General features: G+C 43.3%; 2 protein-coding genes across 4 annotated transcripts in view; one reads left to right on the top strand and one right to left on the bottom strand.

Annotated features, from left to right (window-relative positions):
* The first annotated feature begins 1,135 nt into the window (after positions 1–1,135).
* On the top strand, positions 1,136–12,708 carry POMP (proteasome maturation protein). Its single transcript, XM_073340831.1, has 6 exons — positions 1,136–1,243; positions 3,724–3,821; positions 6,794–6,854; positions 8,489–8,590; positions 10,675–10,768; positions 12,169–12,708. The coding sequence occupies exons 1-6, from the start codon at positions 1,241–1,243 to the stop codon at positions 12,234–12,236; spliced, it is 426 nt and encodes a 141-aa protein (XP_073196932.1). The 5' UTR covers positions 1,136–1,240; the 3' UTR covers positions 12,237–12,708.
* A 2,446-nt stretch (positions 12,709–15,154) lies between these two features.
* The window catches only part of SLC46A3 (solute carrier family 46 member 3), a 33,164-nt gene continuing 20,345 nt past the window's right edge, over positions 15,155–27,973 (bottom strand). For all 3 annotated transcript variants that reach the window (XM_073340784.2, XM_073340775.2, XM_073340802.2), the window contains one exon: positions 15,155–27,469. In XM_073340784.2, coding sequence (XP_073196885.2) covers positions 27,369–27,469 — 101 coding nt within the window. In that variant the 3' untranslated portion in view covers positions 15,155–27,368. The remainder of the gene's footprint in view (positions 27,470–27,973) is intronic.

The following is a 27,973-nucleotide window of genomic DNA, read 5'->3' on the forward strand; positions in this document are numbered from 1 at the left end:
CCTGGCTGGCAGTTCCCTTCTCCACTCAAGAAGAGAATAATAGAAATATGGAGCTGAAAGGGACCTTGAGAAGCCATCAAATCCAGCCCCATGCACTAATATGAGACCACTAAAACACCTGGCTGGGATGGTCTAGGTTTCTCCAACCTAGTCTCAAAAACCTCTGACACAGACTTTACAACCTCCCTTGGAAGCCTATTCCAGAGCTTAACTACCATTATAGTCAGAAACCTTTTCCTAATATGCAACATAAGCCTCCCTTGCTGCAGATTGATCCCATTACAGTACCTCCTGTCCTACATTCAGTGGACATGGGCAATAACTGATCCCCAAACTCTTCGTAACAGCCCTTACCATGAGACTATCAAGGTCACCCCTCCTCTGTCTTCTTTTCTCAACGCTTCTTTTAACATTTTCACATAGGTCAGGATTTCTAACCCTTTTATCATTTTGGTTACTCTCCTCTGGACAGGAGCAGCAGACGGTCCCTAGAAGTGGGGGGGTGGGGGGTTGAGAGGTGGGCACCAATACCCAAACCATGGCCCTGCCGCCCCTCCCCCCCGTTGTCCCCGAGGCCCCACCCCTCGCATCGCCCCTTGTTCCCGAGGCCCTGCCCCCCTGTTGCTCGCCCTTCCAGCTGGTAAAAAGCGGGAGGGGCCACGGCCCCTGCTCCCGCGCCGCTGCCTCGGGGCTGGCTCTCCGCACTGGATGCGCCCCGTGCTCCAGCTCAGGGCTCACCAGCACGAAGGACCGTTACCTGCCGCCTGACGTCATGCGGGCCCCACTCCTGCTAACACACCCCGCACCCGGACGGGCCTTGGCTGCCGCCGCGGACTCATCCCGCCTTGCGGGTCCCCTCTGGCCGGCGCGTGGAAACAGCGGCCCGGGCCAACAGGTCCCAGCAACCTCCCCGCACAAAGCTGCGCCGGCGCCTGAGTCAGCGGCGTGGCCCCGAGGCCGGGCTCCCCACCCCGTGTCCAGCCCGCGCGGCTCTTCCCCGCGGTCGGACACGCTGCAAGGCCCGGCCCGGCGCCCCACGCCACCTGCCCCAGCCCGGGCACCTGAGGCAGCGCTACAAACTGCGCGCGCACGCTCACGGCCTGGACGGGCCCTGCCGCAACCCCGCCCTGCCTCGCCTCATGGCGTTTCTTGCGTATGACGTAATAATCTGCGCTGGGGGCGGAAGTGACGTCATCAGCACAGGCGGAAGCAGGGGTGGCTTGTGCGTGAGGGGGACGAGATGGTGAGTTCGGGCTCGGGGTGCAGGGCCCCGGGAGCGCTTTGGCCGCTGCTTGAGGGGGGGAGGCGGCGGCGGCGGCGGCGGCGGTGCTGGCGGCTACCTCTGCGCCGTGTGGGCCCTGCGCCCCGCCGCGGCTCCCGTCCGGGTCTGGCCGCTAGGAGCGGCGGGGCTGTGCTGAGTCATGGGGGTGGCCGGGCCCGGCGTGTACAGCGGCGGGGAGGCGGCTCGTGGTCCGCGGTCCGGTGCCTCGGAGCAGTGGCCGGGGGGGGACCGGAAGCGCGAATCGCCCCTGCCCGCAGCAGCGCGTTCCCGCCCGGCGCGTTCCCTGCCTCGCCCCTTCCCTGCCCCCTTCCCCCCGTGCAGGGTCAGGGCCGCCATGGCACCAGCCCCGCCGCCCACCCCCTGTGGGATCAGTGTCTCAGGGATGGGAACATCTGTTAGATTATCTCTCTCCCCCCTCCCCCCACTCCGGGATTGTTTCCTACTCCGCATCCCGAACTCTGGCTCCAGCATATGAGAGTTTGATTTCATGTCAGTTGTGGGTGTTTTCTTGGGGCGGGGGGAGGAGAGAGTTAAGTCTTTTATTTGCCTTCTGGTTTCTGAGCTTTGAGGGCGCATTTGAGGGCGTCTTTAAACTTGGCTCGGTAGCCATGAGGGCTAGACAACTACTTCCAAGAAATGAAAGCTGAGGTTTTTACAGAAGTATTTGACTCAAGGAGTTGGGGCTTTAAGAACACCACCAAATGTTGTAAGACTTGTGATAGAGTGGCTAGAGTTGGCAATGCCTCCTGCTATTCCTTTCGCAGGACTTTGCAAAGATTAAGGTTTAGGTATCCACCCCTGCTTTTGGTGCAAGGTCATGCACTTAGGGACTAACAATAATAATTTTTGCTATAAATTGGGATCATATCAGTTAGAGGTGACAAGAGAAAGATATGGTTATATTGATCACTCACAAGATGACTATGCACTGCAAACATGATGTTGCTGTGAAAAAGGCTCATGCAATCCTAGGATGCATCAGGCAAGATATTTCTAGTAGAGATAGGGAAGCATTATTACCATTGTACATAGTACTGGTGAGACCTCATCTAGAATAGTGTGTGCAATTCTGGTCTCCCATCTTTAAGAAAAACTAATTCAAACTGGAACAGGTTCAGAGAATGGTTACTAGGATGATCAGAGGAATGGAGAACCTGCCTTACAAGAGAAGATGTAAGGATCTTGGCTTGTTTAGCCTAACAAAATGAAGGATAATCAAGTACTTCTTTTTGCAGTACTTGATGTGTTTCATTCTTGGGAATATTTCTGGTTTTTCAGCCTTTATTTACTTTACTTCATCCTATTGTTTTCTAGTCATTCCCTCTTGTACAATAATAATTTCTCCTGTATTTTCATATTCCAAATATGCGTGGTGATAGTGCAAGGAGGCTCCATTGTGCTAAACACTGTACCTTCACATAGTAGGAAACAGTTTCTGTCCAAAGAGCTTACTGTTCAGATAGACAAATCAGGCAGTTTGAGAAGGGAAACTGAGGCACAGAGAGGAGCGGTGGCTTGTCCAAGTCTCAGTAGCTGAATGGCACAGCTGGGAATAGAGAATAGGGAATAGATCTGGATCTCCTGAGTGCCAGTCCAGTTCTCTAATCGGTAGATGATGCTACATTTATTTAACTGTTTTATGTTTCCTTGAAAGTCAATGCCTTCAGTCCCACACCCCAATAAATAAATACCTACATACCTACATTTTTGTTGATCTTCCCTGAGTTCCCTCTAAATTTGTTACTATGTTTCTGGGGTAAAAAGGCGTTCAAAACTGAATTGAATATAAAATTCCCCAGACAGCTACACCAGTCAGTTCCACTTTATAGGGCTTATCTTCTACCTTCTTTACTACCCTTTGCCTTTGCATAAAGAAAAATAGTAATTGCCATGTCCGATCATTGGTCCAATATCCTCCATCTGACAGAGGCTAGAACCAGATGCTTCAGAGAAGAATTCAAGAAACCTTGTAGTGGACAATTTATGGAATAATCTGCTCACAGAAGTTTCTTCCTAAACCTTAGTTGATGGCACAGTCATTTTCGTATTTGTGTTATAGAAGTGCCCAGAAGCCCCAATCAGGATGGGGACCCAGTTTAGGTAGGTGCTCCCATATATGTAGTAAAAGAGCGTTAAGTTGTTCTTTTTGTTCTGTCTTAGCAAGTTTGAGGAGCAAACAGCATGATATTACACTATTCCAAGAGATCTAAGGACAGCTAAATCACTTTGAGGTGTCCTAATTAAATGTCATTTATAGTCTCAGTTAAAAAGCAGTTACCCTGAAGACTAAGGCTTGTGCGTATGTAGTTTTAAAGAAACATCAATCAACTCTTTTTTGGTATAAAGACCAAAATATTAATCTAAATTTTTGTTTGCCAGAGCTAACAGAAGCGCTGAATGGGGCCTAATTCTGTAAAAGTAATCCTTGCTTTTTGTTTCAGAATTCCAGAGGAGTTGGATCTCAGCTTAAGGATAGCATCCCAATTGCTGAATTTTCAGCTAGTGGAGCATTTGGAGGTCATGATATTCTACGCAGAGGGTATGCCTTGTCTGCCTGCTAATATATTATTACCATAACCAAATTGAAATTCTAGGTATGCAGGAAGAAAGTTTTTATGTATTATGCACCTGCTTTAGAATATACGCTTCTTGGCCGTATACTTTATATCAAAAGATCCAGTGATTATCAACCTATTTACCATTGTGGGCTGCATATGCAGCTCTCTCTGTGTTATGTGGGCCGCAGTCACACGATATATATACTACCTGTACATCTACATGGGCCACAGCTGTGTGCTGATTAGGATGCAGGTTAAGAATCACTGGTGTAGTCACTTTGCATATAATTATTGTAGGAGCATTATGCATCAAGAACTTGTTTCCTATGAAACCTTACTCTTAGAACCAAATAATAAATACAAACAGCTGTGTAACTAGTGATCTGTATAAGGCTGTACCTTTAAACAACTGATAGAAAAAGCTTAATTTTCATCCCTGCGCATATATGAACGTTGTCTTTTAAATAAATAAATAATAGTAGTTGCGTGTGCTTTTCTAATGTTGGCCAAAATGGTTGATTTCAGCTATGAATGGCATATGAAACAGTATTAACAGTGTGGAAAATGGCCTAATATTTTTACACTACTTGGTAGTGTTTCAGATGGTTGGTGGTCAGAACCATATCTGTATACACACACGTATATAAAATATACATGTAGAATAGAAGTATAAATATTTCTGTTGAAATTTAAAATGCTTATCAAACTGATTCAGAAAGAGATAATCCAAGGCTTGCATGTAACAGTATAGTCAGGGAATTAAGGTTTGTCTGAAAATGAAATAATGTCAAAACAAGTACCATGTTGTGATGTTCAACCCAGATTGGTAAGAGTTGTGTCACCACCTGCCCTACAACTGTGGGTGTCTTAAATGCTGTGCTGCTATGGTCCACTGCCCTGATACCAACAGCCAGCCTTACAAGCATGCAGGTCACACCCTGGCTTCCACCATCCAGTTACTTTTTTGCATAGTGACCCCAATGCCTTCCCAGTCCTGAATTTCCACAGAACCATCTACCATTACCACAATCTGCTGAGGTTCCCAGAATTGTGAGTTACAGGACAGTGTTTTGCTACTGCTAAGCTGTGTGACAACTCCCTGACACACCAGCTTGTCCTCCTTGCCAGCAGACTCTCTTCAGGGCTCTGTTATCCAAACCTTGCTTTGCAGGTAACAATCGGTGAACTCCCAAGCTCCCCAGAAATGTCACAGTACTGTGTCCAGCCCTCCTGAACATTCAGAGAGTAGTCATTTGTTGCTCCTTTAAAAAGACAATACACTGCAGCTTATTAATTCATAGGGGTAGGGGGGCTACAAATGCTCTTATTTCAATCACAGCACAGAATTGATTTATGGTAAAAGTAAAACACGGTCATTAAACAAAAAGTCATAGATGATACCAAGAATAAAGACAGAAAAGATTACAAGGAAATAAGTGAAAACACTTCTAAGACTAAAACCTGGTTTAAGTCTCTTGTTCAAAGAAGTGTTTCTCGCCACGGGTATGTTTACACTTCAGTGTAAACTCAGAGTTCGAACTCAGGCTCAAACCTAATCCTGCCTGTATACACACAAATTGTGCTAACCCAGGGCTCGGACCCAGGGTCCCAAGACCCCATGGGGTGGCAGGTCCAAGCCTGAGTCAAACCGTGACCCTGTGTTCAAGCCCTATTGCTTTGTAGAGTAGATGTAGCCCCACTGGACTTGTGCTCTGGGAGTCTGCTAAAAGTATCCCACAAGATGACTTTTTTATCCTCTGAACAGGCAAGCTGGGTGGACAGTCAAGTTTTCCCATGCTGCACCATGAACAAAAGGCTAGAGTGGCCACATTTTAGGAGGGTGCTCAGAAGACTGGGATATAGGTGGTTGGACTCAGACCTGCATAATGCAGTGTAAACTTTGGAACCCCAGGTTAGGACCCAGAGTTCAACAATTCCTAACCTGTGATTACAAATGAGTGTAGACGCTCAAGCCTTAGGTTAACAAACCCAGGGTCTGCTAATTTGAGTTCTTCAAATTCTGGGCTTACATTGTAGTGTAGACATACTTGACGTCTGTTTTCCAGTATGGCTAACCAGACTTTCTGGTGAGGACTCTTCACAGAGCTTAAAGTGCTTGGTTCCTTTGTCTCCTAAGGTGAAGGATAATTTAGGGGTTCACTCCCCCTCTATAGTCCGGTAAACTTCTGAAGTGTACCCCTAGATAAATTTCCTTTTCACTGCTGGGTGTGGATGCCATGATGCCTCCTGCAGACTCTGTTGTCTTCTCCTCCAGTAGTGACTTTTACAATGCAAGTGATCTCTTCCTGCAATTTCTTATACAGCTTGTCAAATGAATAGCCCATTGAATTTGGCCCCACCTGGCCTTTTTCCTTTGTTTGGGGAAAACCTGTTTAAACCAGGCATGTCGGGGGATTTGATAAACACCTTTCAGTCATATATTTCCAGCCTATCTGTAAAGTTCTTCATGGGTTGACTGTACATGTCACACAAGAATATTAATGATCAGTAAGTTATTAGTTTTCCAGTGACATGTTACATTACACCTTTTAGATACAGATTGTAATATTAGTGAGTTGGAGTACATTGAGTTGGTCAGGGCAGCTGAAACTCGTTGCTGGATACCAAGCAGACCCTTTGGCACAAGGATGCTCTTAGGGTCACACATGTAGATTATCCATAAGTGAACCAATAATAGCAGGGTTTATTCAGGTATTCAAGTTAAATTTGTCTTCTGTTTGTGAGCTGGAGCCGGATGAAGAAAAAACATGACTGCTTTTATGTTAAGCTTGAAACTGAATCAGAAAAAGACTGAAATTCTTGCATAGGTTTTTTCCTTGTTACAAACATCAGTGCTCATTTAGATCTGGAATTAATGTCAGACTAGACATTGGCGCAGTAATTTTTGGTTCTTCTGTGACTTTAAAAAAACAACTTTTGTTTGCCTTTGTAGCTTTACAAGTGTGAAAAATGAACTTTTGCCGAGCCATCCTTTGGAACTGTCAGAAAAAAATGTAAGTGCAATGCTGAATTTGATAACCTTTTAATGTTTTCTTACCATCAGTTAGTTAGAAAATTTAATTAAGGGCCACTGTTAACATTAACTTCTTGACCAGAGCAATTTCAGTGCATCTCAGTCACTGGTGAATAGGATCCTAATATTAATGGAATAAAGATGCCTAACAATAGTATTGTTTTGATATAATTTATGCAATTAAAATGATATTTCATTGTGAATTTTTGATTGGGCGGGGGAGTTGGTTAATAGCTGAAAGAACTGCTAGGGTTTATCTCCGCACAGGAGATTTGACGCAGTAGAATTAAACATCTTCAGGGGATACGCTTTTAGGTTCATTTTTATTCCAAAATATTACTCCTGTATTATGCTGAAATGGTTATGGCTGTTCTTATTGCTGTAGAAGTTTATAAACTCTACAAATAGCATTAATAGCAAAGAAACTAAATGTCTTTGCTTGGTATGTCATAAGCCCCACTTTTAAATAGCAAAAGACACTGGCAAGGCTAATGTAGTAAGTTAAAGAAGTGAAGCTGGGGAATGGGGAGGAAGTATAGTTAATATTTTTCTTCTAAACTTCTGATGAAAATTACAGAGACTGACTAGACCTTTGATGTTTTGCCTAGAGATGGTATCCTGTCCTGTAACTTATACTTCTGCTTGTTTGTGCTAACTGTCTTCTTTGGAAACATCAATGGCTCTTACACCAATATATTGTTACCATAACCATCACAAGTATAACTTCTGAATATTAAGAAAATTAAAAAAAAAATTAGAAAAAAATCACTATCTTCTGTCACTGATCTCAGTAGCATCAATGCAAAACCTGGAGCCAAAACCCCCCACTAAGTACTGCAAATACATGCAAAATGATTTTTAGTTTATACTTGAAAAGTTTATTTGGCCAGTCACAACTTCTTTTATCAGGAACCAGTACCTATTAAGTAGGTATCCATATACTATATTTCATGTTATTGATTAGTGCCAGAGGACCCAGTAAGGAGTCAAGACTCAGCACTTGCTTTCTGAAATGATTTAAAACAGTGGGACTCGCGTATAAGATACTTAACAAAAATAAATATCTGCTGAGATCGTATATAAAGTAATTTCACTATACTGGAAATAGGAAAAGTTTGCCAAATATAGGCTTCTTATTTTTTTTCAATTAAAGCAAAAAAAGTTACTCTTCTTGTCAGTTTATAAGGCTTGCCATGGATTCTTTTAGGCCAAGATGCTTGGCTTTCCTCTTTCTGGGCTACTAATATATTTAAAATATCACTAAGCAATTTCAAGAAGTTATTAAAGTAATACACAACTACTCCACTTGGTGGAGTCCAATGCATTCTGCTTGCCAAAAATAACAAAATACAGTTTCAGCCAGTAGCAAGCAGCATGTAATGCATGATTTTAAAATTAGATTTTCTTTCTCAGTTGCTTAAAACAAATGAGTTAATGTTTTGGCAGTTTTCTTACACACTGAGGTTTATAAATCTAGCAACCTATTTATTGCATTTTTTAAATTTATTTGTGCTGTGGACAACTTCCATATGCATGTTCACTGAAGTATAATTTTACAAATATATTTTCTATAGCTATAATTAAATGCAGCTTTAAAAAAAATTCTTTTGATAGTTTCAGCTAAACCAAGATAAAATGAATTTATCGACTCTGAGAAATATTCAAGGACTCCATGCACCTCTAAAGCTTCAAATGGAATTCAAAGCAGCAAAGCAGGTGGGCACTTTAAACTATTCTAGTAATATGAATTGCCTTAGTTAATTATAGACATATCTGCAGACATGCTTTTTAAAAAGCATTTGTTTATTTCAAAATACATTAGATAACAGCTGTTCATCTACTATACATTTTTCAAGCAAACTCTAAGCAGAACTGGCTCTATTACTTATGATAAAACTAACGCTGGTTATTTGAAACATTCAGAGTTCTGTTATCACAGCAAATTCCAGGTGAAGTGAAGCCGAACTTCATAAGTCTTGTGTGGGATTTTCCCATCCTGCGGGCCCTGGGAGGAGGACCACGGGAATGGAAGTTATATCCCTGATTTCCTTCCCCAAGACCAATGTTCCTTCTGGCAAACCTCCTGAGAATTCATAGGAAGGGAACTCTGCTTCTGCAGACTAAAGGAGTTTGGGGGGCTGGAGCGCACAAGGAGGTGGGGGAGAGATCAGGGCAGTAAAACCCTAAGTGCACCCCTCCATTAGCCCTTCTTTGTAAGCTGTGGGAAGTTCATTGGGAGCCAGCCCCCAAAGTTTAAGTTCAGTGGGAGATTGTACCCACCACCCCTTGTGAGATAATCTTTGAACACTGCACGTCCGTCTTCCCCTCACTCTACCCCCAGGAGCCATAATAGACTGGTTTGTCCTCACTGAATGTATTTAAGGTCATTAAAGACTGACAAGCCTGTTTGGGCTTGTTTACAGCTGAGGCACCTACTACAGATGTGTTTTGAGGTAGAATAAGGAACTACCCCATCCTAAGGGTTAAGCGTTGGCCCACAACAAGCCTCATAAGGTTTGCTGTGGGTTTCCTGCCCTGCAGACACCAGAAGACTTACAAGAAATGCTGGAATTTGTCCTGCTCTCACCCAGTCACTCCTCCCTGCAGATCTCCTGAGAGCTTTTTCTCCCACAGCCTCTTGCATATTTGGCAGGAAGGGAGAGTGGTGAGAGCAAAGACTTTTTTCCCCCTACGTGTGGCTCGCCTTAGTTATGCAGGAGAGAAGAAATTCTTGTGACCTTAGGATACTTGTTGGCCTTTGATTGTTATCTTTTTAATGTTCTTAGAAGATAATATGAACTCTCACCACTGATATGTGCCTGTACCGTAACTTAATCTTTTTACAGCATTTGAGTTGGAATAGTATTAGTATTGGAACTGATTAAAGTGCAGCTGTACTAGCGAATATTATGGATAATTACAAATCCAGTATATCCACAAGCAAGAGACAGCTATGCTTTGTTATATATAAAAAACAAGTACTCGCAATAACTTACCAGTAAAGTTTTTCTATGTCAAAGGCAGTTGTGAATCCAAATATGTTGCTGTCCGATGTGCATCTTGTGATCTGAGCTCTTTACTTCTCGTTTTAGTCAGTTGCCTGTGACACGCGCGGAGCCTTCCTTCCTCCACAATCATATAGTGGTCTGATGGTTCATATGGCATAAACCTGTCCTTTTGAGCAAGAGCCAATCTCAAGCTTTGTTGTTGTTTATTTGTATTATTGTAGAGCCTAGGAGCCCTAATCATGGACAAAGACCTCATTAAGGCTGATTCTAGTGGAGATTGGAGAAATGATATTCATAATCTAAATTTAACCTAAATGACTCTTAGAGAAGGCCATATAAGTTCATTAAAATAATGATATAGCCTGTTGATGTGCTTTTTACTCTCTTTTGATATATGGATTGAAAAAATAAAATTGAAAATAAAGTAGCTAACCAGATTATTGAAATGTATGTTTATTAATCACGTAACTCTCAAGGTAAAGATACTTCGTAGTGACCATTCACAGATATTTGGCAGAAAACAGTGGGCATATTTTTCTACTGAAATTGAAAACTGTTTTTCATAATAGTACATTTTGATGTTTAGATCCTATGCCTTGACTATAAGACAAGGTGTCAGACAGGTCTTGAGACAAATGTGTGCAGGCTAGAATATCTCTATGCTCGAGTCCATGTTATCATTCTGTCATTTCCCAAAGAATTTTGCCTGTCACTTTTAATTACAGTCTGGACTTGGGAAGCCTGAATATAGAGAAGCCTGCGTTTTTTCTGACTCTTGCTGTGTTTTCACAGATCCAGCGTCTTCCGTTTCTACATAGCTCAAATATAGCACTGGATACACTGAGAGGAAATGATGAATGCATTGGTTTTGAGGATATTCTTAATGGTAAATATGTTTTCTTTCAAAGATTTTGTAAGCTGTCAAAATTTTCTCAGGGCTATCAGGGAAAGGTGAGATTTGGGAACTGTCAAGATTTCTGTGCCCCCGACAGTTAGGTTTTTAAAATATCTTGTTTTTTATTAATTTAAATTTAGGGGTCAGAAAAGGGATGTATCAGGAAAAAAATAAATATGGTGAAGCTGTTTGTTATCCGGAAATGTAAAACATGGGTTAGGGGATATGGTACACATCCAAATACAAGACACAATTTTGCTTTAATAGTAGTTAAAGAGAATAAATGCCAATTAAAAACTATTGGAGAAGTGGTTTTATCATCTGGGGCTAAATTATGGAGCCTCCATATTCCTGGAGGAGTGCTGAAGGGAATGTGCCTCAGAGAGGCCCAGTTTGTACTGTGCATGGAAGGAGCACTGTCTGTTCTATCCATTAGGGCAGAGCATATTGCTCCTCAACGTGCATTGCCCCCACTCCAGGGGTTGATATGAAGGGGGAGTCAGTCTGCCCCTTGCATAATCTTGCTTCTTGAAGCACCATATGTGGTGTTTGGGTTGCACTCCAGTATGAGTGCTGGTTTTTTAGTATATTCTGTTTTGAAGTTCTCATTCTGGTATTTCTCTTTTGATAGACTATCTTACCTATTAGACTTGGGCTCTGTCTCTTTCTATACACATGCACCCCCTTGAAACTAATATTCACTGTTGCTTTTTAGTGTTATAACTATTCTCTAATTTTTTTTTTAAACTAAGTACTGGGCTTTGATCACTTTGAAGACTTTGTAAAGTCTTTCTTTTGTCACGCTCATGTTGCTGATATGCCATTTCAACTTAGTTTAAAACTTGTTTTTCTGTCTGTTGTACTTAATTTATTGTCCTAGGTCTTGTATGTGTAACTCTCTGGTGCTTGAACATAGCATAGCTCCCCCCTTCCTCCCTTTCCCTAGAAAGGAAACCCTTGCCAGATTTCCTTCCCCCTGGTTGTTGCTTAGAACAAATATTTACAGGGCTGACAGATTTGCAGCATACACTACAGAACTTTTCTCAGTAATCAAGATGTGCACGTTGCTATAAACCAGTGGTTTTCAAACTTTTTGTATTGGTGACTCCTTTCACACAGCAAGCCTCTGAGCATGACCCCCTCCTTATAAATTAAAAATGGGGGTGGGGGGTAATTTAATGTAATGGGGGCTCAGGGCTGTCAGCCCCACAGAGCTGACACCTCATGACCCCTATGTATCCACCTCGCAACCTCCTGAGGGATCACAACCCCCAGTTTGAGAACCCCTGCTATAAACAAATACATCTAGAGGAAATGTAGTCATCTTGTCTTATGATGGTTTGTTTCAAAGTGTTACTAACTTTGTAAATATTTTACTGTCTATTTTCTAGACCCATCGCAGAGTGAAGTTATGGGAGAACCACATGTGATGGTGGAATACAAGCTTGGTTTATTGTAACACAAATGTAGTCTGAACCTCCTGTTCATGAAAACATTTCTTGTATGTGTCTTTATACTATACTACAGGTTCAGTGTACAATATATTCATATTACATTGATACAATGTTTTTGTTAACTTACTCACAGGAGAGCTGTTGCCTTACTTGATAAATAGGCACATTAAATGTTTAAAGTCTTATGATTTGTTCTCTGCTTACTGTCACTATAAATGTCCTAGAACTAGGTATTTTAAAACTGTACAAGACGACTCTTCATATATTGCTCAGGACAATAGCTGCTTAGTTTTTGAAATATTATACATATACTACAAGAGTTCAGAAATGCATGTGAATTTTAAAATTGATTACTCAGTAAATGTAGGGAATGCATGTTCTTGCAAAAGAACTTTTTGAATATAAAACAGGCATTTTCCACTAAATCACTTTTTGTTCTTGAAATCTTTTAAACATCAAATAAAAAATTGCTATAAATGCTGTGGTTTCCAAAAATATGTAATCATAACTCAAGTCCCTGACCTCCAACCCAAGCAATGTTACTCTCGTCACTTGCAGTCCTTTTAAGGATCCTCAGTAGCTCATGGGTAGAAAAGAAACCTGCCACACACATTTGTCTCCCCCAGCTAAGATGCTCACTCACTGGAGCTCAGTTGCCCCTTAGGATAGAATTAGACACTGCTCCCTAGGAAGAGTTGGGAGCTGAATTTGGCTTTACCCAGCTACTTTTGAGGGGGGAACCCCTCTTTTCGATTTCACAACAGTCTCGGCGGGCTCCATTGCTCTGTAGAATGAGAGCTTCTGTAGCCCTATTTTGGGCTATGTTCCCGCCTACATGGAAACTTAAAATAACCTTTAAATGCTGCTAAGTGGTTAAGGGAAAAATACCAATGTTGAGAAAAAATGTAAAATTCATAATGTTTGCATGAAACAAAGGCACATCTGACAGACTGCATAACAAAAGTGTTACAGTAAACATGAATTTTTATTTTACATAACTGCAGAACATAAAATTAAAACTGAACTGACTTGGTTGTAATAAACAATCTTATCTGGGGATAACCAAAGGGAGAGCCTAAAATTAAGCTACACTAATGCATCTTTTATAAATGAATAGCCAGATTAAAGCTGTTTTCTGTAAGTTTAAAGGGTGTATTTTTATTTAAATTACACAGGCTCTTACAAGCTATTCCAAGTTAATTATATGCATAACATATTACAAATCCTTGCAATAAGTTTAGGACAATTCTGTTTGTTCTCTTACTTCATACAGTGATCAAAGTGTGTTATGTACACTTTGAGAATGTAACCAGCCTAAATGCTATGGATTGCTGTGTCTTTTTGAAGTAGGGTCCTATTAAAAAAAAAAAAAAATCATAGAATCATAGAATACAAGGGTTGGAAGGGACCTCAGGAGGTCATCTAGTCTAACCCCCTGCTCAAAGCAGGACCAATCCCCATTTTTTGCCCCAGATCCCTAAATGGCCCCCTCAAGGATTGAACTCACAACCCTGGGTTTAGCAGACCAATGCTCAAACCACTGAGCTATCTCCCCCCCGAAATCATCCATCTCAAGACCCAATGATTGCAAAGGAAACCTTCCAAAAATAAGCTTAATGCAATGAAGTCTACCCAGGTTTGTAAATGGCCTGAAACAGTAATTGTGGGACATGGGAACTACATCCATTCAGCAGATTTGGATGTTAACTCTGAAGCATAATGTCAAGAACTTAAATGTGAGCCTTGTTCTCTACTCTAGCATTGCTGAATGCTTCTGCAGAAACATGCAGGTACACGTTTATTCCAAAATCCCAAGGCATCTCCTATGCCTGTCTGTGTACCAAAAGTCCCAGCTGTTCCCTACTCCTGTGGGCCAAAACAACCAGCTTCCCTTCCTGCCAATTCTCCAGTGCAGTTATGCATTTTTAATACAAAGTCTTGCAGCAAATTGAAGAATGTGGAGGCAGCATGTTGCACTCCAGAAAGGATACTTTCCTGACTGCATTATTTTTCATATTTAACTTTAGTAAAAAGAAAAAAAAAAACCTTCAATTTCTAAATTACCTGAGGAGGTTGTGGAATTTCCAGTCTGCTTCACTGGAGAGCTGCAGGAATGAGGGAGTCTTGTTATAAAACAAAACAGCATTTTGGAATAGCATTTTGACTGTCCACGTAAGAACTGGGAGAGGCTAGCCCATATTAGCTCACATGCTGTTTTGTTTGCGCACGATGTGATCTCCAGTCATTTCACTTGAGTGTCGTCAAGTACATAGTATTTTGCATCACTAGCTGCAAAGGAAATTCAATAGGGTGGTGGCCTGAGCGGCTTCTAAATATTACTCCACCAAGTGTATTGGTTTGTGCATGCTTATCTGTCAAAAGAACAAGAGCCAAACGTTTAGAAGACTAGACAGATCTCTGCTTTATTGACTTACAGCAAAAGGGTGCTTGCATTTTTACAAAAATATTTCACTTCTCAAATCACTCAATTGCTACAAAATTTAAGATTTTATTATTAAAAATGTATAGCACAGGAGTGCCTGGAGGCCTCAACCCATCTGGTGTCTCATGCTATATACAGAATAAATGAGAGAAATGATTCTACATACCTTTTGGCATAATCTCCTACTTATTTTAATCGTGCTTATTTTACGTGCTATATTCACCAGAAATATTGTGCATCTCCATATAGACAAGTCCACAAAACATGGTTTTATACATTGTGTGCTGCAAAATTGACATAAAATGTTGCATTCTCCCACCCATGTAATATGATCATGTGTGAAAATTCTCATTTGGGCCAATGGAATGTCCCATTGTAGAACTAGGTTTTTCAGATTACTGCCAGGGACAATGACAGAACCTCCATAAAGAATGGGAAATGAATGAAGGTATCGTATCGTTCCTCTTTTTTGAATCACTACATTTTTCAGGAGCTATTAACTTCTACACAGCAGTTTCTGTTAGGGGGCTTATTCCTTCACCCACTCACTTCCCTGGTCCTTCTCGCATGAACAGAGAGCAACAATACCCAAAGTCCGAAGGTGCAAACAATTCGATGTTTATTGGGGTGAACTTCCAGCAAGCTTAAATACAAGTTCCTTTTTTCCTTATTTTCGAATCCCAACTTACTTCCTGTTTGCCCCTAATTTATATAGTAATATTCTTAGCTATACCTTAACCAATCATTCTACTAAAATTTAACTAACCAATCCTAACATGGATTAGCTAACCAATTATATCCCACCACCTTAATTAGTTTACACCCAGCAAAATTAATTATACAGCAGACAGAAGCAATCACAGAACCAGAGACCATGCCAATAAACAATAGCAAAGTGGGAACTATAATGACAAAACAATACAGAAGTGAGGATTTCACAACTACATCTGTAAAGACATAAGAGTTTCCCAGCTGTGTCTATTGATAAGTGAGTTCTTACCAGACAGAAAACTATCAACCTCAATTTCCTTTTACAGCTTCTAGGCACTTCCCTTTCTCTGGAGGTGATAGGCACTATAAGGACAGGATTAAATTCCTAACAGCCCAATAGCACCTTATTTCAATGTGACTAGTTTGGAATGTGAGGATGTGACCATTCACTTCCCAGCTTATGGCTGCCTCTGTCGCTTAGCCAAAGGCCTTAGCCTAAGAACAGGGCCTCAGACTGTCACAGTAAGAGAAGGTCCTTACACTGGCAGACAGTGATTTTGATTCTTTCTTTTATACCTCTAACTAGCCAAGTGATAGGAATACACCTAAATTCTTAGAGTATAGGCCTTTACAGACAGGCCTGAATATCTATATCCTAACACTCCACCCCTTTTTTTCTTTTTCTTTTGGGATCCTCTTGCCCAGGTATCCCTGGAAAAGCATAGGACATATGGCGACACATTTCCTGATAGGGCCAGGCATCGAGGTGGAAGGTGTCGATGCTCCATCTGTCCCACTGCCCCTTGTGTGGTATAGTGCCCTGCACCTTCTCTCGTACGGGCATACCACACCTATTCCAATTAGTGTTCCAGACTTCCCAGTGTAGTGGGCCCGAGAAGGTTGGGTCCAGGTTGTCTAGTACACTTGGGGGGGCTTACTACGTTACTTATAAGTTATAATTAGTGGCTGTTCTCTAGGGGGTTGTGCCCCCCTTGATCGTTTCCATATGCAATGTAACACACATATAGTTAACAATACACTAGCTGCTATGATACTCCACAGCAACACCGAGAGTCCTGACCACTGCAGTATGGTCCAACATCCTGGCCACCACCAAAAACACTGCTTCTCCTCCTTTGATAAGGTTAAAATTTTGTCAGCGCCATCCTGTAGTGTGTATTGTAAGTGTGTCCAACTGTTGTCGCTTGCAGCAAGTTGCTCTTGTAATCTTTGTGTACTTTTGTCCATATTGTGTGTCCATTGAATATCCACAGTGAAATTTGGTATTGTCCAAACCAATTCAACTACTTGGTACGGTATCGGGTAGTAGGTGCTGGTTCGATTGTTTACAACGATTGAGTCCACTGATCCATTGGTGCACCATAGTCCAGGTGGCAGAGTATAGAAGTTCATAATTTTGTCATACACTGGAAGGATTTTGCCTCCTAGTGTTATATTGCAGGATTGCATACATTCCCAACAGAATACACCATACCCCATATACATTACCCCTAAATGCCCCCCCTTTGCAATAGGCCATTGATCCTGCTCCTCCATAGTCATAGGAGAGGGGCACATCCATATTCCTCCTCTGGATATACAACTGCTTAATGTGATGACAGTCCAATTTACCCCATTCCATGCCCCCCACCTATTCCCTAGTGGCTCCCAACGTGCTCCCCCTTCCCTACTTACTCCCATAGGGTACAAGGGAACCACCTTATTTGCATTTCCTTCCCATGGTATCATAGTAACAATTACACAAGAACTGTCCCCACAGGTCGGGGATGTTATTTTCCAGGTAGATGGGTATGTTTTTGCAATTGTGGATAAATATGGGCTAGCTTCCCGATTCAATACTGAAGGCCATTGTTCTGACCAAGCATCTCTCATAATATCCATTAACATTATTAACTGAGCATTTTGAATACCTATGCACACTTCTCCCCATGTTAGTCTTCTGAAGCCATCTTCTACCCATGTCACCAGGTCCCCTGCCCAATGAGTTAACTGCAAGTTTACCTCTACTGCTGTCCTCCACCCTGTGGCAACTGCTGATAGTTGCTGTGCCATTAATTCATTAATTTGTTGTTGAAATTTCACATTTTGGCTTACTAATTGTTTGGTTACCCACTCGTCCCCCAGATTCCATGTACCCAACATAGTGTTCCCAGCTGCCCACAATCCCCTTTTCCGACGACGATTCCAGGTGTGTCCCCTCACCCATGCATTGAATTGTTGTTTCAATCCTTTTATGTACATACTACAATTAGGATGGATTTGGTCCACCCACCATTCCTTGGGGCGTACCACCCATGTAATAGAGTGAAAGGACACGTTAAAAAGTGCTGGCTGCACCTGCTCCCACAATGGCTCCCAGACATTTGCTCGTCGGGGAATATTCTTGGCTCCAGGCTGTGGCCACTTTAAATTTGGATTCTTCCAACTTGGCATCCATATCACCTGTAGGGTTACATTCTGTAAAATGGTTAACTCATCGTACACCCAGCGTCCCAAAGGGGATATTACGCCTAATGTAATATGTACATAACAATCACACCTTTGGGGATTATCTTCCATGGAAGTACCATTGTGGTTACATATGGTAACATCACACCCTAAATGTGGGGTCCTATTTTCCCAAGAGGGTTCATTTGCTCCAGGAGACCAGAGGGTTATATTCTTTGGACCCTCTGTAACAAACCACATAGCTGGGTAACTGTGTTTTTCACTATCGTTAATCATGGCAGCACCCAGGGAGTACCATGCAATATTTCCTGATAAATTTGATATTCTCCATCTGGTTGGGATTCCCCCATCTAATCCATAAACCATATACCGACACTGCCAAATTCCTGTTGGAGTATTAGTGGTACATCTTTCTATGGGGAGATTCTCATAGTCTTCATTAGCTTTATTACCACAGGTTGCATGTGTAGCCGTCCATGTGTTTCCTCCTTTTGACACTTCACATCGTGGGATCTGAATAGAATTTGTAAATGTGACAATTGTGATTAGCACTAGTAAGTGTTCCATCCAGGGCCAGGGAATTTTCATCCTTTTCTCCTTTTTGAATTAACCTGTAATACACACATAACAAAATTTACACGTCCCCTTTTCCAATCCCCTGTTTGTACCTTTTTATTTGCGTGCAGTGAACCCACTCCCGTCCTCCATTCTCTGTACCCAGTAATAGCAGACTGGGCCCTAATTGGTCAAGGACAAGATAAGGGCCCTTCCATTTAGGAGCTGGGAATGGATGGTGTTGACCTGGAATCTTGTACATCACTAGATCTCCCACCATGGGTAGATTACGCTCCCCAGGCAGGTCATACCACGCTCTGACTCTTGCTGCTCCTTGCTCGTCTCGCCAGGCCACCGCCTGCTGTACCTGTTTTACATGGTCAATTAAAGTTAAAATCCATTCTTGTGTTAGGCCATGTGTAGTGACTTCCCCAGGTACTGGGGTAAGTAGATTTTCCCACCGTTCCATAGGCCTTCCCATGAGAGCTTCATATGGAGAAAATCCTGTGCCCTTTGATTCTCGGGCCCTTATTCTCATTAAGACAAAGGGCAGTAACTGTGACCAGTTTTTTCCTCCGACTTCCACTCCCTTTCTTAGCTCACTTTTAATGGTGCGGTTCATGCGTTCCACCTGCCCCGCAGCCTGGGGGTGGTAAGCAATGTGGAACAACTGTGTGATTCCAGTGAGGGCCGATAGCTCCCCTAACAGATCTGATCGAAAAGCAGCTCCTTGGTCTGAGTCAATCACCTTTGGGACCCCCCAGCGAGTGAATACCTCATTTACCAGTATTGCAGCAGTTACCCAGGCTGTTTGATACTTTGTGGGGAAAGCTTCCACCCACCGGCTGAAAGCATCCACTACCACCAACATGAATCGGTTTTTCCTGTGATCTGGTGGTAGGGGTCCTGTGTAATCAATCTGTATCCTTTCCCATGGTCCCCTTGGGGCTTGTCTCATTAATTCTCCCCTTAGCACCTTGTGAGGTGGGCTGTGCCTGGCACAGTCCAAACAACGTTCCAGATGTGATTTTAAATCAGCTGCCATTCCTGGCCACCAGCACAACCTTTTTAAAGTTCCCAGGGCCTCCTCAAACCCGGGGTGTCCCCCTGCCAAGCTTCCATGCACCCAGCTTAAGAAAGCCGTCCGACTTCCCTGAGGGCACAACATGACCGGTCCCTCAGTTGTTAAGACGCACCAAATCCCTTCCATTAGTTCCACCTTTGGCACATGCCTGTCCCCAAGTTTCATGATGCCTTCCAGTCCTGGGTCAGATTCCTGCAACTCTCGAATTCGCCCTCCCCGATCTGTATCCACCCCGCTTCTTGTTAACACTGCTACAGGCACACTCTCTTCTGGCTCCCAGGGCCATGGGGGTGCCTCTGTCGCAGCCCGCTTGGCCTCTACATCGGCCAGATTATTCCCTTTGCTTAGGGGTCCTGTTTTCTTGTGTGCCTTTACCTTCACCACATTGATCCGTGTAAAACAGTGACTCAGCCCCTCCACTCGCTTCCACCAGGTAGCATGCTTGATTGTGGAGCCGTCTGTTGCCCTGAAATGATTATCTGCCCACCATCTCAGCATTAATGTGGCACCCCGAAATACATAATCTGAATCTACCACCACCCAACATTCTGCCTCAAATTTGGGATCCACTTCATTTAAAGCTGTTAGCAAGGCTGCCAGTTCTGCCTCCTGAGCTGACTTTGCTTCTAGTGAGAAACCAATGGTGCTGACTGTCTCATTGCCTCTGATTCCCACAACAGCTAAGCCTGCAGTTTTCCGTCCCCCTTGATAGCTACAACTTCCATCCAAAAACCATACCAGTGTCCCCTCCTTTACCTGATTGGGATTAGCTGCCCGAAACACCTGATGTTGGGTTTTACCTGGGCTGGCTTCACATTGGTGTGGGGTACCAGCCAGATGTAATCCAGCTACCCAGACTATGGGTTCCTTTAACACCTCTGCTTTAATGTTTTCTGCCTGTAGAGCCACCAACCATTTAGCAATACGCTGCCCACTCACTTGTCCCTGTAAAATAGTGTGCATGTTTAACAGCCGCAGGGGGTCATGATGAGATCGGATTATTACTTTCTGCATTCCCGTAAGGTATTTAAATTTCCCTACCCCCCAGTAGGAGCACAACAGCACCTTTTCACACCATCCATACTTCAATTCCACAGCACTCAAAAGTCGAGAGGCAAAGGCCACAGGTCGGTCCTTTGCTCCATACTCCTGTGTTAATGCACAACCAATGGTAGTGTCCGATACCAAAGGGTACAGATAAAAGAATTTCTCCCCATCTGGGGAGGCCAGCACTGGCCAGGTTTTCCTTTAGCACTCTCACTGCCTCAGTACACTCTTCTGACCATTCCCAAGTTGAGGCTCGGGTTAGGTCAAATAGAGGCTGGGCTATTTCTGCATAATTGGCCACAAAATCCCTGCAAAATCCAGTTAGACCCAGAAAACTTTGCAAGCTTTTAACATCCGTAGGCAGTGGCAGGGACTGGATCAGTTGCACCCGTCCCTTATCGATTTCCCTTCCCATCTGAGACACTTCCACTCCTAAGTAGGTCACTCTTGTCTGTCCCATCTGAGCCTTTTTCCCATTGACCTTCAATCCTGCTCTTGCCAAAGCTTGCAAGACCTGCTCAGTTAGTTCCCTGTCTTCTTCCTCTGTCCCTGACATTAGCAACAGGTCGTCTACATATTGTATGCACCTTGCTGAATCCACCCCCTCCAGAGCCTGTCTCATGTATCTGTGAAAAATTGCAGGGGAGTCCCTATATCCCTGGGGTAGGACTGTCCAGCAGAATTGTCTGCCCTCCCATGTGAATGCAGTTTTATACTGACACGAGGTAGCTAGTGGCAGAGACCAAAATCCATTAGCTATGTCCAAAACAGTGAAAATTCGGAATTGGGGTCCAATACGGGCCAACATTTCAGGATACGCTGCCACCACTGAGGCTGGCGAATTGGCCAGAGCATTTAGTGCCCTGTAATCCACAGTGAGGCGCCAGGTACCATTTGGCTTCCTCACGGGCCACACAGCAGCATTACAAGGGGATGCAACTGCCCGAATCAGTCCCCTCTGTTCCAACTCCTCAATAGTTGCCCCCACCTCTGCCAGTGCCTCCCGAGGAATAGGGTACTGTTTCTGTGGGGGAGGGTCCCCTCCCTCCATCAGTACCTCCATGCTGCCCCTACCACAATCCAGGTTATCCTTAGCCCACACAGGGATGTGTTCCCACCCAGCCGGGGGTGGTGGGAGGGCATGTGCCGCTTTAATGGTCATAGTGGCTATCCCCATGGGAATGGTATAGCCCTGACCGTCCTGTGTTTGCCCCAGTAAACACACCCAATTGGCTAAATCCAGTACAAGTCCCAGTTTGTGTAAATCTCCTGCCCCCAACAGATTAAGCATATCATTACAACCCCACATAATCTCCCCTTCCCCCCAGATTCCTTTGATTTGTCCCCTCCTCAGGGTTAACTGTGTCTCCCCTCCTGTTGCCCCTACAATTGTCACAGTCCCTTCTGAGGGTCTCCCCTGCCCCCATGTGGTTAAACTGATGGCTGCTCCAGTGTCTATCAAAAAATCCCTCATGGGACTCCCTTCGATTGCCCCCTGGAGCGTGGGGCGACCAGATGCATCCCGTCCTAAACTGAGAACATGGACAGGACGCCTCCCAGGGCACCCCTAAGTTGCAGTACCCACCTCTGTCTCTCCCACTGGTTCATGGGGGGACCGGGGGTCCTGGCACCGAACACATTCCTGTCTCCATGCAAAATTGTATGTCTGGCATTTCAGGCAGTCCCAGTCCCTTGGCCTCCGGGACCACTTTCCCCCTGATCTGGTAAGATCGTGGGTAGTCAGTTTAGCCTGCAGTCTCTGGATCTCTTGCTCTATAGCTGCCCGCTCATCCCTGACTACCCTCCCAAAGCCACGAACTCTCCCTCTACCTCCTCCTCTCCAGGCTGACCCACTCCTTTCCACCTTGTATTGATCCCCCGCAGTAATAGCATGGACTGGCTCTTCCCCCTGATGCATCTGCCTCCACACATCTGCCTGTTCCAGAAACTGGGGTAGCTGATTGGGAGCAAGTTCAGGGTGCTGCAACCTTCAATGCCCCACGAACTGCGGATTGCTCAGCTCCAACCATTTCTCCAGCAATTCCACACCCCTGCCCTGCTCCACACCCCCACCAGGTCCCGGTGCCCCTGCCTGTGGCAGCACCCATGGACCGTCCAGGGGATCCACCCAGCACCGTGCCCAGGCCTGTATGCGATTAAGTGTATCCCGCCCTGTTTCCCCAGGGACTCGCTTCATCTTATTCATCCCCGCAGTACGAGAGTACACCCCAAACAAGTGTTTTGCCACCTGTCCGGGAATTAGAAATGGATGTGCCACTCCTGCCACATCGATTCCCAAGGTACCTCGTCCCAAAAGACTACGCCATAAGATCACCTGGTCCTCACGAGTTAGACCCTCCATCTCCCTGCCCACCTCCACTAGCCACAGCACAAACTGATCCCAATCATCCCGGGGTACCTTTCCCAAGCGGCCCAGTACTGCCTCCCGGTCCTTCAGGGACAAGGGGCGGATTTCTGCCTGTTCTACTACTTGTGGGGCATGGTCCCCCCACCCCGCAACTGGGGCCACTATTCCTGCCTCCTGCAGTTCCTCCCAGGTAGCCTCTCTCGCAGGGGCTGTAACTGTGGATCGCCGGCTTACAACATCCACCGGCAGTGGTGGGTACAGTGTTTTTTCAGGGTAGGGTGGTGGAGGTGTCTCCTTCAGTTCCATTAGTGGGGCGGATGGTTTGAGGTCCCCAAATCCATTGCCCCCATGTTTACAATAATACAATTCCTCCTCTAAGTCTCCTACTCTCCCCAGCAGTTCGTCCCTCTCTCTCCGGATTGCCTCACAAGACTCCTCTGTCCGTGCAGCATCCCGTGCCTTCAAATCCGCTACCTCTACTGCTAACACAGATTTTTCTGTTAAAATCCGTTGCTGATCTACAATCTCCTCCAAATCCTTAATGTGTTGGAGGAGATCAGCTTCCCTTTTTACCCAGTATGCCATCCCAGCACACAAACCTTGTAATACCATTCCCTTTTTCCTACACTCCTTTCCCTTGGGGTCTCCCAAAACCTCTCCCATCTCCTTCTCAATCTCATCCCAGGTGAACCCCTGCACCTGGTATGGGCCCTGATTCTTCCTTATCCATTTGTTCAAAAAATCCGTTACCCCAGCTTGCCAGAACCCGCAACTACCATCACGAGAGTTCGCCATACCCCCTCCAAGCAGCTGCGCGGACTGTTGGGGAGGGGGACTTACAGGCTGCCACTCACCTATCCAATGCGATGTATCCAAGTCCCGGCACCAAGATGTTAGGGGGCTTATTCCTTCACCCACTCACTTCCCTGGTCCTTCTCGCATGAACAGAGAGCAACAATACCCAAAGTCCGAAGGTGCAAACAATTCGATGTTTATTGGGGTGAACTTCCAGCAAGCTTAAATACAAGTTCCTTTTTTCCTTATTTTCGAATCCCAACTTACTTCCTGTTTGCCCCTAATTTATATAGTAATATTCTTAGCTATACCTTAACCAATCATTCTACTAAAATTTAACTAACCAATCCTAACATGGATTAGCTAACCAATTATATCCCACCACCTTAATTAGTTTACACCCAGCAAAATTAATTATACAGCAGACAGAAGCAATCACAGAACCAGACAGAGACCATGCCAATAAACAATAGCAAAGTGGGAACTATAATGACAAAACAATACAGAAGTGAGGATTTCACAACTACATCTGTAAAGACATAAGAGTTTCCCAGCTGTGTCTATTGATAAGTGAGTTCTTACCAGACAGAAAACTATCAACCTCAATTTCCTTTTACAGCTTCTAGGCACTTCCCTTTCTCTGGAGGTGATAGGCACTATAAGGACAGGATTAAATTCCTAACAGCCCAATAGCACCTTATTTCAATGTGACTAGTTTGGAATGTGAGGATGTGACCATTCACTTCCCAGCTTATGGCTGCCTCTGTCGCTTAGCCAAAGGCCTTAGCCTAAGAACAGGGCCTCAGACTGTCACAGTAAGAGAAGGTCCTTACACTGGCAGACAGTGATTTTGATTCTTTCTTTTATACCTCTAACTAGCCAAGTGATAGGAATACACCTAAATTCTTAGAGTATAGGCCTTTACAGACAGACCTGAATATCTATATCCTAACAGTTTCACTCTACATAGTTAACACCAGAAAATATTATATAACCTGTATGAGCAGAGTAGGCAGATCAGAATTGTGTGTGGTCTATATGAAGAGCCTAAAAAATCATCATAGCACTCTTATGGAAAAAATGTCCTTGCTTTTGTTAAAAGCAAAAAGTTGTTTACAACTCAAGTGCTTTTTTCAGTTTGTGTTTAAGAGTCCTTAGACTCTCCTGTGAACTTATGCTCTCTATTTAGTGAGCATCACCAGTGTACTTGGAGTTGTACAAAAGTAAAGGAAGGCAAAAAGTCCTTGTCCTGAAGAGTCTGCAGTCTAGATCATACACATAATATACACCTTTTTTAGCACCAATCTTGATATGGTGCCAATATTTTTGGTGGATTACCTCTGAAAGGCTTTGCTAAAGCTAAGTAGGGTGTTCTTAAAGTGAATTTGAAAGAAGAGAGGAAGGTCATTTGAGTTGTGCAGATTTGTGGTCTGTCTCTCCTATATGGTAACAAAGAGGTTTCTCTTACCCGAATTCTGTCCTTTTGCTGTTTAAAGTGTATGTGCATATACAGTTAGTTCACATTTCACAGTTGATTTCCTAAAATAACATCCTTCCTAATATGGAGGCTAAAGTGAACTCCAACCAATTTACTTTATTCTAATTACTGTACCAAATCTCTGCTTAATAATTATCTATGGGTTTTTTTAAAAAACAGGGTGAGAAGGGAAGGGCAGAGTTGTGCGTTATATAATGCAATTGCCTGCCTGACTTGCGCATAAAGCTATCATACTGCAAGACCAACGAGCCAGGAATTCCTTCTGAATTCCAGTTCTGGTGCTAACTTGCTCTGTGGCCCTGGATAAGTCACTTAACCTCTCTGTTTCCTCATCTCATAAACAGGGATGATAATATCTACCCCAGAGGGTGAGAATTCATTACTTAAATAATTGTAAAGTGCCTTGAAGATGAAAAGTGCTATATAAGTTCTAATTACAATTAGAGTGCATTCAGTGCAAAACAATTAGATGTGTGGATCAGATTTAGTCACTTCACCAAGGTTATAAAAGAAATAAAAAAAGATCCACAGAAGAGAAAGATCTTATGGTCTTTCAAGAGAGGAGCTCTTAAAGATGCTACAATGATTTAAATGGAGCTATGATGTAGGTAAATGAATGGTACATATATCTTGCCCCATAATAGGGTGGGGGGAAAAGGACACGATGAAGTTAAAAGGCAGCATATTTAGAACTGGTTTAAAAAAAACAACAAAAACCTTTTATACAATCTGGCTTATGCACATACTTAAGTTTACACAATGCAAGTAATATTTGAAGTGCTGAAAATGCATGTGCTTAAGTCTTTGCAGAATCGCAGCCTCTATAATTAGCCTAGAATATTATTGAAACAAATTATTTAACAGATTATTAAAAAGGCTTAAACATTTAGGGCTAGACCTTGGTCCTGTTGAAATCAATGGCAAAACTCTCAGTTACTTAAATGGACCAGGATCTGGCTCTGTAGAAGAACATCTGCAGTTAAAATAACTAATAAAAAAATCCCTTCTACTTTACAGCATAGACCAGTCGCTAGCTAGGGTCAGGAACAGATATCCCTTCTCACTGTGGTTACTGCCACATGCAGGACAAGGAGTGGATAGACTATGAGTCTGTTCTGGCACAACAGTTTCTATATAAAATTAATAACTTACTCATGAGTGAGACTTTGTCCATGTCCATCCAATGATTGTAGGAATACGACTAGAGATTAGAGTGTAAATTGAAGGCAATGAGCAAAAGTTACCACAATATTGCAGCTGGTTGATGTTGTGTATGAAATGAGTTAACCTCAAACTAGTTCCAACTGGCCAAATGTCGATATCACAGATCCCACCAATGGAATGAGTGCATCTAGCTGCCATGAGAAGGAATGCATTGGAAAGAGTCCATGCTGGTTTCTCATTGCCACAGGTTATTCACATTACAACATTAGAGGGAAAACCCATCTTGAGAACAAAGTTACAGGTGAGTTCCACACTCACAAATGTTTCACATATAAATTAAACCTGCAGAAAAATGGTTTAATTTACAGTATATGCCAGAATTTTCCCAGTTTTGCCTTTTGGAAGAGAACACATATAGTTTGCTCATTTTTGACTGTCCTACAGGCCCCACAGTAACACAAAAGTCCTTTGAGATGCACACTATCGGCCAGATCCTCAGCTGGTGCAAACTGGCATAACTCCATTGGCTTCAACAGAACTACAGTGATTTATACAAGCTGATAATCTGGCAAACTATCATTGTCACACAAGTATAGATCACACAGCTGCATCATATGCCTCACTTAAAATCATTTTCAAACCTGAGACACAACAAAATATGGCTTTCACTTATTTTCTCTTAATTCTGAAAGAGATATTATTTGTAAATCCAAGAGCACAGCATGTAAAAAAATAAGTCATTCTAAATTCTTATTCATAAATCAAACATTTTTGCTATACTTTAAAAACTGATAAGGACCCTCCACTCTCACCCTATTTGCATAGTTAAGTATAAGGATTAAACTCATTCTAGCATAAAATAGAAAGACTAGAAATGCTAACAGTTTTATGGTAACTTACAGGGCTACTGTCCAGATTTCATCTACAACTGTCAGACTCATTCCCCTGTCAGCGTGTATGTAACAGGTTGTATCATGCACAACAGACTAGAAAACCAAGGTAGTTAAATTCTTCGTTCAACTCTCAATACTCTCTTCACTGAATTGTTCTTCATATACAAGTGATGCCAAGTCCTCTTCATGCCAACCGGTGCACATAAGCCAGCTGAAAGAGAGAGAGAAGACACGAAGACATTTTTAGCAAGACAGTAATGTACAGTATGCTGAATCAGCACCAACACCACCCAATGGCTTTCTGCACAGAAAGGTCCAGGTGGCTTAATAAATAAAGCAATGATAATGCTTGCCCTATGTAACATAAGTTAGACAATCTCATTTTGGTTCTCTGTGAAAAGCACGAAGCCAGCATGCCTGATTTAGCACAAATTGAAACAAGCTGCAGTTTCTGCTCTGACACCCTCAGAAAGGATGGTTTCTCAGGGTGAGTGAGGTTATTCTAAGGGCAGTATACCACAGATAAGGCACAATCTGGAGTGGAGAGGGAAGAGAGGACCTTCAGAAATAACTATCACGCTATTCTATAGTTCTGGATCCAAGATGGATTACTTAACTGGTATGTGTCTATGACCCTTTGTACAGAAAACCCTGCCTTTTTGAAAGGAGCTTTCCCTGTTATTCTGGAAATTATAGATTGTTATAGCTCTCTATA

Source organism: Lepidochelys kempii, chromosome 1, assembly GCF_965140285.1.
Source record: "Lepidochelys kempii isolate rLepKem1 chromosome 1, rLepKem1.hap1, whole genome shotgun sequence".
Classification (NCBI taxonomy): Eukaryota; Metazoa; Chordata; order Testudines; family Cheloniidae; genus Lepidochelys; species Lepidochelys kempii.

Excerpts from the sequence above, each read along its gene's own strand:
- POMP (XM_073340831.1), top strand. Across the intron at positions 6,855-8,488 it reads TGGAACTGTCAGAAAAAAAT|TTTCAGCTAAACCAAGATAA; the intron begins GTAAGTGCAATG and ends TTCTTTTGATAG. Across the intron at positions 8,591-10,674 it reads AATTCAAAGCAGCAAAGCAG|ATCCAGCGTCTTCCGTTTCT; the intron begins GTGGGCACTTTA and ends GTGTTTTCACAG.